This window comes from Thermobia domestica, chromosome 9 (assembly GCF_964235325.1).
Source record: "Thermobia domestica chromosome 9, izTheDome1.hap1.1, whole genome shotgun sequence".
NCBI lineage: Eukaryota > Metazoa > Arthropoda > Insecta > Zygentoma > Lepismatidae > Thermobia > Thermobia domestica.
Window position 1 is genome coordinate 88,893,838 of NC_137462.1, and position 16,629 is coordinate 88,910,466.

Here is a 16,629-nt window from a genome sequence, read left to right on the forward strand (position 1 = left end):
TAGGATTGTCGCAAGTCTCCTTTTTTTTTTTTTCGGTTATTCTTGATTACGGAATTAAGTTTGAATCAGTTTAACAGTATTTCTAGCGAGAATGAGGAAAAAGAAACATGTTCTCATCGGTAAGAAAAGAGATAGTGACAAAGTGTGGCCATGGCCGAGGGTAATGAAGAGTTTAGGTTCAGAGAAATTTACTGGCGGAAGGTAAAACAAATGGGATGGATCGGTCAAAAGCGCAGGAGAGGAGAACGAAGTAGTAATTAAGAGACAATCTTGTATATTCGAAAAATAGAATTAAAAAATATCATCAAATAGTATAAAAAGCATCGTGCCTTTTGCTCATAAGATGGCGTTAGTGTCTCAAATCTCAGGGCATAGAGTTGCTGCGGGTCAGGTCTAACGTCATTTGACACCAGATAGTTCAGCTAGTAGATGTGTTGGAATTTTTATAATTAGACGTAAGGTCGTGAAGATGTGTGAACTTTCCGCAAAACTTCGCTACATTTTACAATTTCATTTTTATAACGGCACAAATGCCGCTCAAACCCGTGAAGAAATTTGTGCTGTTTATGGGCAGAATACGTCATCGAAAGCAGAAGTCAGAAGATGGTTCAGTCGCTTCCATTCTGGAAATTTCAGATGCCCAAGATGCTCCTCAAAGTGTTAAATCATTTCGAGAAAACTGACTGCAAAAAGAAGCTCGACGTGCCTCATGATCTGACTGAAAAAACATTTAGTCGAAAGAATTTCTATCTACAAATCTATTGAAACGCATAACGAACTCGAGCCATTTCTGAAGCGGTTGATCGCGAGTGATGAAAAGTGGTAACCTGCCACAACAATATGGGGGGAAAAGATCGTGATCCAGCCAAAAAGAAGCTATATGTCTGTGGCAAAGCCATACTGATGCCCAGAGAGGTTAACGCTGTGCGTTTGGTGGGGATGGAAAGGGATTGTGCACCACGAGCTGCTACCGCCGGGCAGAACGATAGACTCGGACGTGCTGTCGACAATTAGTGCGAGTGCACCTAGCAAATCAAAATAAAGGGCCGGAACTGATCAACATCTTTAAAGACCGGTTAAAATTTGAGAGAATTTTCCTGGGAGGTTTTAAGGCATCCACTGTACAGCCTGAACTTGGTACCATCAGACTACCACTTGTTTCGGTCTTTGCAGAACTTTGTGAATAGTTGGTTTCAAAGCAGCCCTGTGAAAACCACGTATCACTTTTTTTTTTTTTTTTTTTTGCCAGAAACCACAGAAGTTCTATAGTGACGGGATTATAAGCTGCCCGTAAAATGGGAAGTCAGCGAACAAAATGGTGTGGTTTCATAATATTACTCTCAAATCACAATAAATATATTTAAAATTTTGACCTCCGAAGTCTCAATACTTTGTAGACAACCTGGTATAGACTAATGAACAAATTAACGAAAAGTAATACAATTATTTTTCAAAACTAATAATAAAATTTTAAGAATAATGAAAATAAAGAGGAGTATTGCAGAATGGAAAGTAGATAGAAAAAATAGTGAAGTAGGGGATTATGAATAGTCCAGACAGGAGGGCCTTTTCCAGATAGGATAATAATGTGTTCCCGTCCCCCATATCCCTCAAAAAGATAATAGGATAATCTTTTTGAGGGATATGGAGGTCCTAGGGAGGATTCTGAAGATTTTTATGCGAACGGCGCAGTCAAATATACTGTTGCTTTGGGTTGTGTGCTTTAGGACAAGAAGGGGAGAACTTGGGCGCTAAGGAGTATCAGTGATCGTTAATGTAAATTGAGAGAAAGGTTACTTTTGCTATGAGAGTCTGTGCGCATTTAAAGATGTAAATGAGGTTTGAAGAATGACAAATTACCAGAAAGGTGAGAAACATATATTATCTTCGTGGTAGCGTTATTTTAGAAGTACGAACTGGTTTGGAATATACAACTAGTTTTACGGCATTTATTCAGTGGATAAGCTGGGTCTTCTAACGGATTAGTTCTTATAATGAGGGTGCAGAGGTTTGAAGATCTTCGGTAATCGATTTTAGAGCAAATAGGGATAAAAGCCTTTTTGGTTTCATATGAGTTGGATGAACGTGGGAAAGGAAGATTCATTAGCTTCTGTAAGAAACGGAGGTTGGAATCGTATTGGGTAAGAAAATTCTTAGTAGAGGATTTTGCAGCGAAAGGTCTTTTTGGTAAAGGAGAGAGAGAAGGGGTTCTTATATGAGTGAATTCAGGGTTCACATTGAAATTCTGTATTGCTTTCCCTGAATGTTCATGACTAAGTAAGTGCATTTTCCCTGACCCGAGACACCGCGAAGATTGTCGTGTGGTCAGGTTTAGATAAAAAAAAAACCTGCCTCCACCATCCCCATATATATATATATATATATATATATATATATATATATATATATATATATTTTTAAATACAGTATAAGCTTACTTTCTTAACTGTAATAGTCAAACTTCCTACTGTACATTTGGATTACAATAAAACACTAGTACCAAACAGTTATGACACTAATGGTATCTTTAATATCTCAGCATAAACATAAACAAGTATATAATAATTAGATCTATTTCTTTGATCGTCTATAACCGACAAACCTAATATTTTTCTTCTATAGCATTTGAATTTTTTTTTTTTTTTTTTTTTTTTTGTTCTTTCTAACAGTAAGCTTGGAAACACCTTTCGGTATTCTTCAAGGTTTATATATATATATAGCGTCCTTAGAGCGCAAAGGTTCTATGTCCATTGTTATTATTTACAGGAAATAATAGATGAAATATTGTATCCCATATGTCCTCCTATATCCTATGTCCATTATTTTTGCTCTCCTACAAAATTTCTAAAATTGGACATAGAACCTTTGCGCTCCAAGGACGCGAATTGTTTCTACATATATATCTTCCGAGCCTTTTTCCTACCATCATCTTATGGAATCTATTTTCATTGTTTGACCTGCTCTTCATCTTCTGTGGGCACCTGGTAAAGAATTCCGTGATTCGTTGTAACTTCCCTGACATTCGAGGTCAGCGTGAATCCTGAAATTATTTGCTATTAAGGTTTAGGGGGTATCCCTGGTTAGACAGTGAATTGAAGGGACAGTAGTGATGAATTGAAGGAGTGATGTGTTGGAGTAGGTATGGCTCTCTGAATGGCTAAGGCATAAGTCAGGGAAGTTTGATGTATTGAGGACGGGAGGTCTTGGAAATGGGCGTAGTGTATATTATTGGTACGTTTGATGTGTACGCCAGTGTCGAGATGTCAATGCTGAAATTTGACGTTCATATCAAGGAAAGTGAATATGCTTGAAGGATTAGATTACTTTTATTGCGCAGTTGTCGGCACTCACATGGCTTCTTCATACGTCAACTTATTCATGGGGCTCCTGGAACAATAAATATCCTACTTATTAGCACTTCAGGCTTTCCTCTGGCTGCGATTCGTAGATAATATTTTCTAATATCAACCATGGCCAACTAGTACTGGAACTACTGTCACTTTCCGTGGTGAAGACCTCACACTTCAGAATGGATGTCTCGATATTCGCGTACTACACATCAAACAAGTTCCACTGTTGGTTGGCCACTACTTAAGAACTATGCAATACAAATGTAACCAGAGTAATGATGAGCAGAGGCTGTTGTTGAAGACGCCCCATAAATAGTGGTGTATAATACGAATACACTTGAGAACACCTTTGATTTGAAGATCGAAGAATTATTCTGATAGTCCCTAAACAAATACCCAGTCATATTACGTAGTCCTAATTGTTAAATGTTCGTTCGTTCATGTGGAGACCACGGTGGACTAATTACACTCAGCTCCAATCTTATCTGGAGTTTCCTGTACAAGTGCAAACGGGAAATGCATCATCGTGCAGTGGAGAGCACACCTGCTGTGGAAACCCGCCTTCCATCGTGTACACCACCCTGATGGATCACTGACACCTTATAATCCACGTGAGTGGAAAGTCTGGATAACAACCATCCAGCCTCTGGCACAGTTCTATTATATGGCCAAGCTTTAAATCAGTTACAGAATGACGTCTTCCTAGCACTGCAAATACAATCTTTACTCATTGTATTACCATACGATCTTTAAACTAAGGTAGCATGTCTTCTACAGACATACATTGTGTTGTGCACTTAAATGCATATCAAATATAGTGGTTGGACCAAAATAAACATCAAAAACTAATTGTTCACCAGAAAATAGTGAAGACATCACAACATAAAAAAGTACACTTTAAGTACTTACGTAACGACTTCATTGTATAGGTAGGGGAAGAAAATGAAATCTTTCAGTTTAACGTCCCACGTTTATAGCCTTTAGGCTAAGGGAAACGGATGATTAAGGCAAATGAATAGTGATGGATGAGTTGATGGAATGAAAATGTGGGAGTACCTGAGAAAACCCACGGACACGATGTTGTTTCACCACAAACTTATTTGGCCGGGGATCGAGTCAGGGACCGCATGCACCAGAGGTAAGCGCTCTACCACTGAGCCACCGTGCCGCCTCCTCTCGCTGGTAGAGGAAGAAAGAATAATTAGAGAAATCTAGCTCTGGAGAATCCCGGTGGATGCCAAATCCTTAGAACATTTTACTTTTGTGATGATACATTAGCTAATAACCAAACCTTCTTTGACACACTTTGATCATTAGGATACTAATATTCTCATATTCAAAACTGTAATCTCAACTTCGTAAAAGAAATGTGTCTAATTGATGGAAGTTGGTATCCAAACACATGGAGAACATGTATTAGCATATTCGTTGATGTTTTGCAGCTTGCCTTGCTGTAGACAGCAGAGTGAAATATTTGGTACATTTGTATATTTCGACAGTACGGAATGTGAAAATAGTGGAAGAGAAGAGACTAAAATGACATGTTCTAGATATTTTGGTATGACATGGTATTGTATATGGTTGGTTTTTCATAGTAAGGTATTATTCACCAAAGAAATTCTACTCTCTTTTCTTCCGGTTTTGTAAGTTTTTTTTTTCTTTCTCACTAGCATGGGTTTGTCTTCTCTATTACCCTAATATACATTATTTAACGTTATCAAGAAATATGATGTACTACATTTTCTAAGCACTGTAATTTATCTAGATGAATGAGTATAATGGTTCATTTATAGTGGATTTCTTCTTTTGCAGTATATCACACAATATGAATGGAAAGCAGGGAATCATAGACATCACGCAAGGAACAAATCCTGAGATTACAAAAGGGAAAACAGGACACCTTATCGTTGTAAGTAGTAATTTAAAAAAATAAATAGATTCTGGCACCGAATATTTGTATAGTTTAAAATAAGTTTAAAGTTAAGAGCCTCCCTTACTAAAAATAATGCAAAATTTACCATTTTTCTTTTGCTTGTTTATTCATAAGTAATAGGAGATAATGATATGCAACTTACCACAATCATAGATAATGTTGTACTACAATAGAAAAGATGAACTTGAAGAATTTTCAGTGTTGCCATCCATAGAAATTACAGTGTTACCAGAATAACAATTTCCCTAAAATCTAAGTTAAGGCAGCGACTAGAGGAACGATCTCAACTGCACTTGGTTACATATTGTGTTGTTTTGGTTTGCTGTGAACTACTTTTTAAATAACATTATTATTTAGTTTTAATAACTGTATGTTGAAACTATTTTGTTTATTACAAACTAAATACAACTATTATTTAAAAAGTAGTTCACAGGAAACCAAAACAACATGATACGTAATCAAATGCAGTTGAGTTCGTTCCTCTAGTCGCTGCCTTAACTTAGATTTTAGGGAAATTGTTATTCTGAGAACACTGTAATTTCTATGGATGGCAACACTGAACATTCTTCAGATTCATATTTTCTGTTGTAGAATAACATTATCTATGATTGTGGTAAGTTGCATTTTATTATGTCCTTTCACTTATGAAAAACAAGCAAAAGAAAAATTGTAAATTTTGTGTTATTTTTAGTAAGGCAGGCTCTTAATAATGTTTGTTTCGTGACCTGTTATCTATTTTATTTTCATTCAAAACAAAAGATTGTGGAAAGTTCGATACTGTCGGCCCAATACATTCATTCATTATTTTGCTCGATGTAAGATTTTTGAAGTATCTATTTGCGAAAAGTTTTTTGTTTAAAGTTGTGAGTGCTGAAATGTTATTACATTCATCTTTACATATAGTTCCTGGTTCAATTCTCAGTAGGGCTTGTTGCCAACAGTTAGTTGGTCCATAACAACGGAGGCCTCCTTACAAGTGATCTAAGTAGGCATTTAGGAAATTAGATATCTATAGTTTATCTTGGTTTCTGGTAGGCATTAGTGAAGATAAGGAGAGTTATACGTTACTTCAACATGTCAGCTAGCCGACGAGAAAGACTACAGCAGTGATTCATCGAGCTTTCCTTGTGAGAATATTTTGAAATTATATATGTTAAAGTTTTCATATATTGAAATTTGGAGTTTTATATGTCAGTCATTTGCATGTCTTACCTACTGACATCATCTTCTGGGCCAACAAGAAGTTCCTAACCAAGAGTTTAGTTTATATTTTTAATCTTCTAATTTCTTCATCAGATTTATAAACTTAACTATTACTAACTGAAGTGAAACTTCCAGAACTGTCGGATCACTGAAATTCACTAATCGAAAATTACTATGAAAACTACAAAACTAATCTGTAAAATCTTATGTAAGATGTATTCTTCAAAAACCCACTTTTTATAATTATTCTGATTTGCAATCAATGTAACCACTAAATTTTTAAGTATTGTAGTATGAAAAAGTTTCATAGAGTGCTTACGTATTTAAATTAGTGTTTCGTAATTTATCCTAGTAGTCATAAGCTTAATAATATAGTACCAATTTTTAACGAGTGAATCCTACCCTGATCAAGTTTAGCTCTTTAGTTCTGATGAAGTAGGATTCGTAACATGTTATTGTCTGTGAATTTTCAAGTGAGTTTCAGTGCTTGAACAGTTCTGTAAGTTTCAGTCTTGTTACTAGGAGTTAAGTTGAATCTTAATCTACTTACTCAGATTTATAATGTAAATCAAGCAACCCAGTTAGGAACTTCAACATACTGTTAGCCCGCAAAATGTTAGTAAGCAAGACATCGAAATGATTGACATAAAATGAAACTCCAATAGTCATAAGGCTTGATTATCTTATATATATATATATAATATAGATACACAGTTCGCGTGGAAAGTATTGACGCGACACGAGTGAAAGCTACAACCACAAATAAAAAGACACCGAACATACTACAAAATAAGAGTTAGAATATTTACCGAATAGTCAATATTTTGTTGAACCTCCTTTCCTCTTCTTGCATACTTTCAGTCGTTGTGGAACACTCAAGGTGAGATTTTGGAGGGTAACGAGTGGCAAATTGTCCCAAACCTGCCTGATGGCAGCTTTCAGCAGAGGCAATGTAGAGCTGTCCTTTCCCTGTAAACGTCTCTTTATGATAGACCATAGGTTTTCTATGGGGTTTAAGTCTGGACTTTGCTCTGGCCAATCTTGAAAAAACGGGACAGAAGCATCTTTAAGCCAAGATACCACACGATTCCAATACATCGTTTAACAGCTCGGAATAAACAAATTGATTCATGGTCTGGTTTCTAGGGAGAATAACTAACTCCCCTACACCACCTAAACTAAAGAAACTCCAGACCATGATGCTAGCAGGGTGTTTTACAGATGGACAGGTGTACTGAAAAAGGGTGGGATCCGCACCAGAAGAACGGTACATACGCTGGCAACCATTGCCACTGACAAAAAAAAACGTGGCTTCATCAGTCCACAACACTTCTTTGCAGTCATTAACAGTCCAGGTACCATACTGTTTTACAAAAAGCCAGTCTTTTTTACGATGATTCTCTGTAAGAAGGGGTTTCCGGCGAGCTTTGTAACTTCGTAGCCCTAAGTCGTCATGAAATTTCTCCTGCACCGTCCAAAGGGACACATTACCAAACAATGCAGGATTGTTTTCTTTTTAATTCCCTAGCTGATAAAGAAGGTTGGTTCTGGAGCTGCCTTTTGATGATCTTTAGCGTCCTTTGAGACACTTTTCTAGGCCTACCAGACTTTGGTCTTGGAGGGGCATTTTGACTTCTCCTTTGTCCTTAAAGCGTTTCACCAAACGTTCTACTGTTCTCAGCTTCAGACCTGTTTGCCTAGAGATAGCTTTGGATTTTTTACCAGCTTTAAAAAGGGTAATCACCGCCTCAGTTTCACCAGGCTTCAGCACATAGTAAGGCATTTTGTCACAAAGAAATTAGATAACAAAAAAACACAGAGTAGCAACAAAATTACACGAAATACCAAGAGTACGTGCACACGCCAAGTAATCCTGTCGACCAACCAAAGCAAGTTGAAACTTGTTACTCCACAGTAAGCAACATAACAAGTGACAACAGTTTACGCGGCGTCATTAAGGAAATACAAGGGTGATGTGTAAAAGTGCGAAAAATAATGACGCTAAGCTTCAGGCGTCAATACTTTCCGCGCGAACTATATATATATATATATAGGGAACCGATGCCGATTTGTGAAATCAGACGTATGGGAGAGACAACCAGAGATTATACTGAAGGCCAAATGACAACTATAAGGTACCTAGCTCGTGTGGGTTCATTCTGCCGATTGCACATCGCCAGAAATGGTGTCTGGAATGTGATCACGCTAAATAGATTGTACATCGTGTCCTCATACTGCAGACGAGATCATTTAGCATCTCTTGTGGTACCCCTTCCCATTCCTCCACTGCCTGCACCCTGTATGAAGGGGTATTATCATCCATTAAACGAAATGTAGGGCAATATACACACTTCACTCCCCGATAGACCGTACCCGTCACACTATCTTGCGAGAACACATCCAAGGCTATACATGCTCCTAATATGCAATCCCAGACCATAATCCCGACACCGTCATAACAATGTTGTTCCACAGAATTAAAAATATCATTTTACATGTGTCTTTGGTCCCCGCCGGACGTACAAACGTTGAGAATCACTCTCCAGACTAAACTGGGATTCCTGAATGAAGATTATTTCACTCCATTGTTCTTGGGTTAATTCACGGTTTACTGGGCACCATGTTAAGCAGACCTGACGGTGTTGTGTTGTGAGTGGAACGCCTCAGTGAAATCAACGTTTTATTTAAACAATCATAGAAACACGATGAAAATGAAGGATTGGAATTTTCTTCTTCGACAAAAAGCAGTGTATCATAGTCTTTCCTTCATGATTGAACTATTCTCTTTCGATATCATATATATATATCAGGTAATTTTTTTTAAAAAAAAGAAAAAAAATTGAAATTTTTGAACACCAGGAGGTGTTAGTGCTCCAAATCTCAACGTGAGTCGCAGTTAGTCAGACCTAACGCCATTTGACAGTGAAAACTGAAGCTAGTAGATGTGCAAAAAATGTTGGAATTCTTAGAATCATACGAAAGGTACAGAACGAACGCCGTGAACATGAGTGCACTTTCCGCAAAACTACGCTACATTTTACAATTTTATTTCGATGAAGGCGCAAATTCTGCACAGGCTCGTTAAATCTGTGGTGTTTATGGGCAAAATACGTTATCAAAAGCAATAGGCAAGAGATGGTTCAATTTCGTTTTGCAAATTTCGATGTCCAAGATGTCCCTGGCGCGGTGGGCGATCAATCACAGCAAAAGTGGATGATATCCTGGCAAAAGTCAAGTAAGCAGTCACGGCATAGCAGTGACATAAATATCCATCACCAAACAGTGAACCATCTGAAGAAAGCTGGCTACAAAAGAAGCTGGACATTTGGGTGCCACATGATCTGCCTCACATTTATTCGATCCAATTTCCATCTGCGAATCTCTGTTGAAACGTAAGGAACTCTAGCCATTTCTGAAGCGGTTGATCATGAGTGATTAAAAGTGGTTAACCTGCAACAATGTGTTGAAGAAAAAAAAAACAACCTAGGTCTAGTCTGCGAGAAGTTCTGCAAACTTTAGCAAAAACCCACACGGACGCCCAGAAAGGTAATACTTTGCGTTTGGTGGGGTTGGAAGGGGATTGTGCATCACAAGTGCTGCTGCCACGCAGAACGATAGACGCGGAGGAACTGTACTGTTGGCAGTTACTGCAAGTGCCCCTAGCAATTCAAAAGAACTGCCAGATCTGGTCAACAGAGAGGATGTCATATACCGCGCTGGCAACTCCCGACTGCATATGTCTTTAACCACCCGTCACAAATAGAGAGAAGTTGGCTGGGAGGTTTTAATACATCCAACGTATAACCCGAATCTGTACCGTCACATTATTATTAGTTTTGGTCTCTGTAGAAATCCTTTACTTGTGTTCAGTTAGTTTGAAAGGAGGGCTGTGGAGACCACGTGTCACTTTTTTTAAACCAGCAACCACAGAATTCTGTAGCAATGGGATTGTGGTGTTGGCGGAAAAATAGTAGGTCGGTCCATATGTGGTTTCATAACGTTATTTTCAAATCACAATAAATATATTCTAAATTTTGACCTCCGAAAACTCAATACGAGTGGTTAACATATGCGCCTTTGGCGTGGAAGACCCGGGTTCGATTCCCGGCGGGAGCTCATATGATTCGGATTCTACGTTAATCAGTAGGTCCCGTCTCATATAGCATCACTGCTGAAAAGGACGTTAAACTCAAAATCAAGTCAACTCAATACAATATAGATAACCTGATAGTTTAACTTGAATGTGGGGTACAGTTGCGTTACAATATGAATTACGAAATAAACGTATTTATGATTTATTCTTTTTGTCGTGAAAAAAAAAAAAAAAATATTTCGTCAAATGCTTAATTGTAAATCCCCGTTTTTTGACTTCAGCATGGATTCAGTACTCAATGAGAATTTCCATATGACATATTCAAATTCAAAACCAGCTACCAGCTTACATGATCTGCACAATAACAAAGTTAATATTGCTTTTAAAATATAATTGTTGTCACTTTTCTCTACTTGGCTTTTCATTATTATACACAAAAATTGTTTTCCTCTATTATTTCATGTTCACATAAAACAATAAAATATATATTAGTATTTTCCTTCACTGCCAAAAGTCTGATACTAAAGTTATAAATTGCTGTACAAATTTAAATTTGTTTAGCCCTTTGGTACCTAAATGAAACTCCGAAACATGTATGTGTATTTTGTTTTTCTTTTAGCACGGCTAGATTTAATTTGTTCTTTTAATTATATATTTGTCTCTTTCTCATTTCAGGTTGTTTCGCCGTAAATGAAGATACAAAGGCTGATACGACATAATGAAGGATTAAGAAAAAAGAAAACTTGTACAAGTTGTATCGAGAATACTTTGTGGCATTTTAACAAAAAGAAAAAAAGTAGCAGAGCTACTTGGTGAAAAAACTTAATGCAAGTCTTTAATATAATTGATATGCAGAAATATTGTTAATTGTTATAGAAGAAAGAAGTAGCTGATGCCATTTAATGAAGTGTGTGCCAATATAGTGTTGAAGTTGCCTTAGAAAAATATATTTTCTCACACTGATAAAATCGGTGTTGCTGATTACTACTACTATCGTGATATATACCTGTAAATGTCAAGGAATGAAGTGTGAATGCTTTTTATGTGTACGTGAGAAAGAGTGAATGTTTTGCAATAAATGCGGTAATTTTAGTAATATGTTCCATTCTATGTAAGTTGATTGTATTGTTAATTGTAGTACTTAAAAGTGTATGTTTTTCTTCAGACGCTTTTTTCAGATGTAAGATATACAACAAAATGTGATCAAGCCGTTAAGATATTTGTGGCTTTAAAAATCCCAGTGTGTCTTCATTGTCATAAATCATTCCAAATTACATTGGAATATCACTTAATGAAGAGCTGCTATATTGGACGTTGCTTCTGAAAGAAGCATTGTTAATTTCGTGATGTTTTGACATTACCCATGTCACTCTGTACTTTACTATATTATGTAACTTTTTTTTTTTTCTAAGAAGTGAATTAACTTTATTACAGAGTGGTGTAATAATGCACAAAAAAAGTTTATAACACTTCTTTACAGCCAATTATGTTTCATTGATTATTTATTATGATTGCATCAGTTTATTTTCTGTGTTTTCTTAATCGCAAGGAACAATTTTGTGCGTTAGAAAAGACAATGTGGTTAAAGCACCTGCGAAATATAACGTTCAAAATAATTATGTTCTTTCAAATGAAATAAAATCTTAAAAATGCGTATATTCTTCATATTTTTGGAACAATACTGTAACTTGTATCACAACAATCTTTTACAACCTACTTTAGAGGCTATTCCTCCTTATGTAGGTAAATTTATTAAACAAATTTTGTATCTAATGAGTGTACAAAACTACTAATGAACTTTGTCAATACTTTTTTTTTCTCTCAGAACATCTTTTTTCCCAAATTTTGCTTAAGTTCCAAACTAATGCTCGGTCTGCTGTTTTCCTAGTTTAGTTTCTACAGCTTTTAGCTTTCAATGTATTAAAAGCAGCAGATTACGCTATTTGTCAATATCACTATGTGTGAATTTGGTACTAAAAGTTTACATAATCTTTCTTCTTTGTGAATTATAATGGTTCAGTGCAAACTATTACATTCAAATTTCACTGTATATTTTAATGTAATGAGGACTTCTTTTTAATTTCAAAACAACTTTAAAAATGTTTGCAATGCTTTACTTCAATGTTTATTTAAATGAAAACGAATAATAAGCTTCAACTAATCACATTTTTTGGTGTAATCGCTTAAAGGAAAATAATAAACCATCGTACGATTACAGAATAATCATTAATGATTGTGTATGATTATACTGTCGTATAAGAACCAAAGGAACGCTCCAAGAATGGGATTTTTGTTTACTTGGATTATAAACATAATTTTGAAAGCCCTACTTGGTGTCATTTGAGTGTTATTGACCTAACACTGTCATGCCTTGTCTGCTTACATATATATATATATATATATATATATATATATATATATATATATATAATTTTATTCCAATTGAACTAATGGTCAATCTTCAGAGTGAAGACTTAAATTATTTTCCTACGCAGAGCTTTACATAGTTGTGACCAGGGTTGTAAACGCTCACTTACGAAAGGACCTTAGCTCAGCTCAAACTCCGGTGTAAAAAGTTTAACGCGTAAAACACGTTTGAGATGACAAATTTTTTTCGTGCTATATCTTTATGGTAGTGTGTATGTTCACCCATCTCCCTGCATGTACTGTTTACATATGAACTAACCTTCCATTTGCATATTTCAGATATTTTTATTCGTTACCATTTTCGAGAAAAAAATTCGTTTCCATGACTTTTGCAATGGCCCTCGTATTTAAAGCATTAAAAGATTTATTTGACCAAAAATAAACACTATTTTGCGACCATATTTTGTATGCTGCGCAGTTCTTAACCTGCACGAAAAGATTAAAAATCTGTCTACATTATGCAAAGTTTCAAGTACGATAATAAATGCTTTGAAAATCGGTCAATCTATATGAAGGTGGTTGACCTCAATGAGGATTGCTTCATCATTTTCAATTTTTTTGGCCCAAAAGATCCAATACATTTCAACAAAAATTTTCTTGCAGGTCTTATATCTGGAGAACTACGTACATATAGTGTAGCTAAACCCAAACTATCAGTTAACTCACAAGTAAACCTTACGTTTGGGTGAATCGAGTTGCTGATTGAGACACATATGAGAAAGTAGTACTAAATGTGGTCAGTATTTCAGTGAAGTTTTAGGTGCGAAGCTCCAGGGGTTTAGGACATACAGCTACCAGAACATCACATGGAAGTACAGAATAGTCTTCATACAGTTGGAGGTAAACGCTCTGTAAGACTTCTTGTAACAACAAAAGATGAATAACAAATATATGGGTACATATTAGGACTAGGGGAAAGTCATATAGTAAGGGTATACCTGACGGCGGCCATCTTAAAATCCGCCATTTTGAATTAAGGTTAAGTTTTTAAAATACGAATAGGGTCATGTGATACATGATTTAAGGCGCAAATTGAATCAGAAGAATAATGGTTACGTTAATTTTGATTTACGCGCAATTGGTAAAAAGTTACAGGGAAATTAAATATTGTTGCTGCATATGTATTAGTCCATTACCCCACCTTATAAATTTTGTTTTAATGATAATAATTAAATAAAAAGCAGATGGATAAATATTAGATATATGGTAAGAGTTGCCTTGATGGCGGCCATATTCAAATCCGCCATTTTGAATCAGACAAAAGTTTTAAACAAAACGCATAACAGTGACACCTTATTAATAGCAATTTTTACCATAAATCCAACTGTATAACCATTTTTGCTTTATCATTAACCAGCACTTGTTATCGCATAAACAAGTTGCTAATGTAAGGAAAAATGACCAAAGTGGAATCGAGTCATAATTGAACTTGGGTCTTTCTTCCAGAAAAGTCCTCAATTAGTACAATCAATATGTAGTTCAGAAAAGAGTGCATGACTTGCACAAATGCTCTGCACCTGACAAAGGCAATCGAGTTACACTTGACACATTTGTCGTTAACAATTCCGTCAAAGCAGTAGTCGTAAGGAGCGATCCATTTAATTTTGTGCTGGTTAATGATAAAGCAAAAATGGTTATACCGTTGGAGTTAAGGTAAAATTTGCTAGTAATAAGGTGTCACTGTTATGCGTTTTGTTTAAAACTTTTGTCTGATTCAAAATGGCGGATTTGAACATGGCCGCCATCAAGGCAACTCTTACCATGGACCTAATATTTATCCATCTGCTTGTTATTTAGTTATTATCATTAACACAAAATTTACAAGGTGGGGTAAAGGACTAATACATATGCAGCAACAATATTTAATTTCCCTGTAACTTTTTACCAATTGCGCGTAAATCAAAATTAACGTAACCATTATTCTTCTGATTAAATTTGCGTCTTAAATCATGTATCACATGACCCTATTCCTATTTTAAAAACTTAACCTTAATTCAAAATGGCGGATTTCAAGATGGCCGCCGTCAGGTATACCTTTACTATATGACTTCCCCCTAGTCCTAATATGTACCCATATATTTGTTATTCATCTTTTGTCGTTACAAAAGGTCTTACAGAGCGTTTACCTCCAACTGTATGAAGACTATTCTGTACTTCCATGTGATGTTCTGGTAGCTGTATCTCCTAAACCCCTGGAGCTTCGCACCTAAAACTTCACTGAAATACTGACAACATTTAGTACTACTTTTTCATATGTGTCTCAGTCAGCAACTCGATTCACCCAAACGTAAGGTTTACTTGTCAGTATGATGTGCTTATTCAGTAGAAAATACGAAAACTTTAAGAGTCGTTCGAAAATGTAGTGGCCTCTGATCCAAAAACTAATTATTGGCCAAGATCACCAATCTTTTGATCCATTTTTACTTTTTCTAAAATTCTTAAAGATTTTTCTAATATACCAATATCATATACTGTATATTGACAGCATAAAAATGTTTTTCCTTCTAGGTTTTATTCCCAGCCAGTTTATGAGTGGCGGTCATTTCCGTTGAGTACCAGCGACGCAAATTTGTTTTCAACATGAGAAGGGGGCAGGGAAGGAGGCACGTAAGACTTGAAAACCAATCCTGTGCAGGATCAGGGAACAGAGTTGTCTTCAAGATTGGGAGGCGGGCAGATTTGAGGCTTATTCTGGAGGGTGGCATCAATTTCATCTCACTTTCCTTTGTGGTAATCGGACACAAATCATTCCGAAATTCTTCCAAAAAGCACGTTTCAAATCGGATTATTGGGGGGACAGTCTCCCCAGTTCCAACATTGGAGGGAACATGTCCCCCTCATTCCCCGGAATTCGCGCCAGTGTTGAGTACTGCGTGCCAATAAGTGACTTCGCAGACGTTGGCGTAAACTTTTATACCTTAGGACTGGGCTATTCAAAAGCATTCCAACAAACACCATTTTCTTCAGAACTTTCTATCTTTAATTTTGGCTCTTAGCATGAAAAGTCCTCATTTTCATTTTCATTTTTTAATTTTCAAAAAAAAAAAAAAAAAAAAAAAAAAAAAAATTAATTTGAATGCCATAAGCTTATTCTAAAATGTAAATCATTTAACATTAAATTAGGTATAATAAATTAAAACGATGTGTTCTATGATTCAAATGTGATTAAGGATTTAGTTTAGAAACAAATGGTTGAGAATTTCATAACTTCGTTCAGTCAAATATCACAGTTTAAATTTCTACTATAGTTTTCTTTATATATACAGCATGTTTCAAAACAACACCGACGTTTGGGAAGTGATTCCTGACACCAAGATAAGACAAAAAGTATAGACCAACTTGGGTGCACAAATGCTTCCTTTTGGAGTTATAGGCTGCCGAAATCATGAAAAATTGAACTTTAAAGATCCATAGCTCCAAAACTAAGGGACCCACCGTAGTCGGGTCAAGACTTCACTTAGGAACTAATATGTGCCCTGTCGAAAAATCAATATTTCAAAATCCTGCGGTACTTTCACAACAGTTTTTATAGAGGGAGTTTGGCTACGGGCATATAATTTGAGGTACTCACCAACTACCTCTATGGATTTTTCGATAGGGCACATATTAGTTCCTAAGTGAAG

At 36.0% G+C, this 16,629-nt stretch overlaps 1 protein-coding gene across 4 annotated transcripts in view; it reads left to right on the forward strand.

The window, feature by feature from the left end:
• Positions 1–12,809, forward strand: part of Myo61F (unconventional myosin 61F) — a 277,176-nt gene extending 264,367 nt beyond the window's left edge. For all 4 annotated transcript variants that reach the window (XM_081771503.1, XM_081771502.1, XM_081771504.1 and 1 more), the window contains 2 exons: positions 5,163–5,259; positions 11,255–12,809. In XM_081771503.1, the coding sequence (XP_081627629.1) occupies positions 5,163–5,259; positions 11,255–11,269 (112 nt within the window). In that variant the 3' untranslated portion in view covers positions 11,270–12,809. The remainder of the gene's footprint in view (positions 1–5,162; positions 5,260–11,254) is intronic.
• The last annotated feature ends 3,820 nt before the right edge of the window (positions 12,810–16,629 follow it).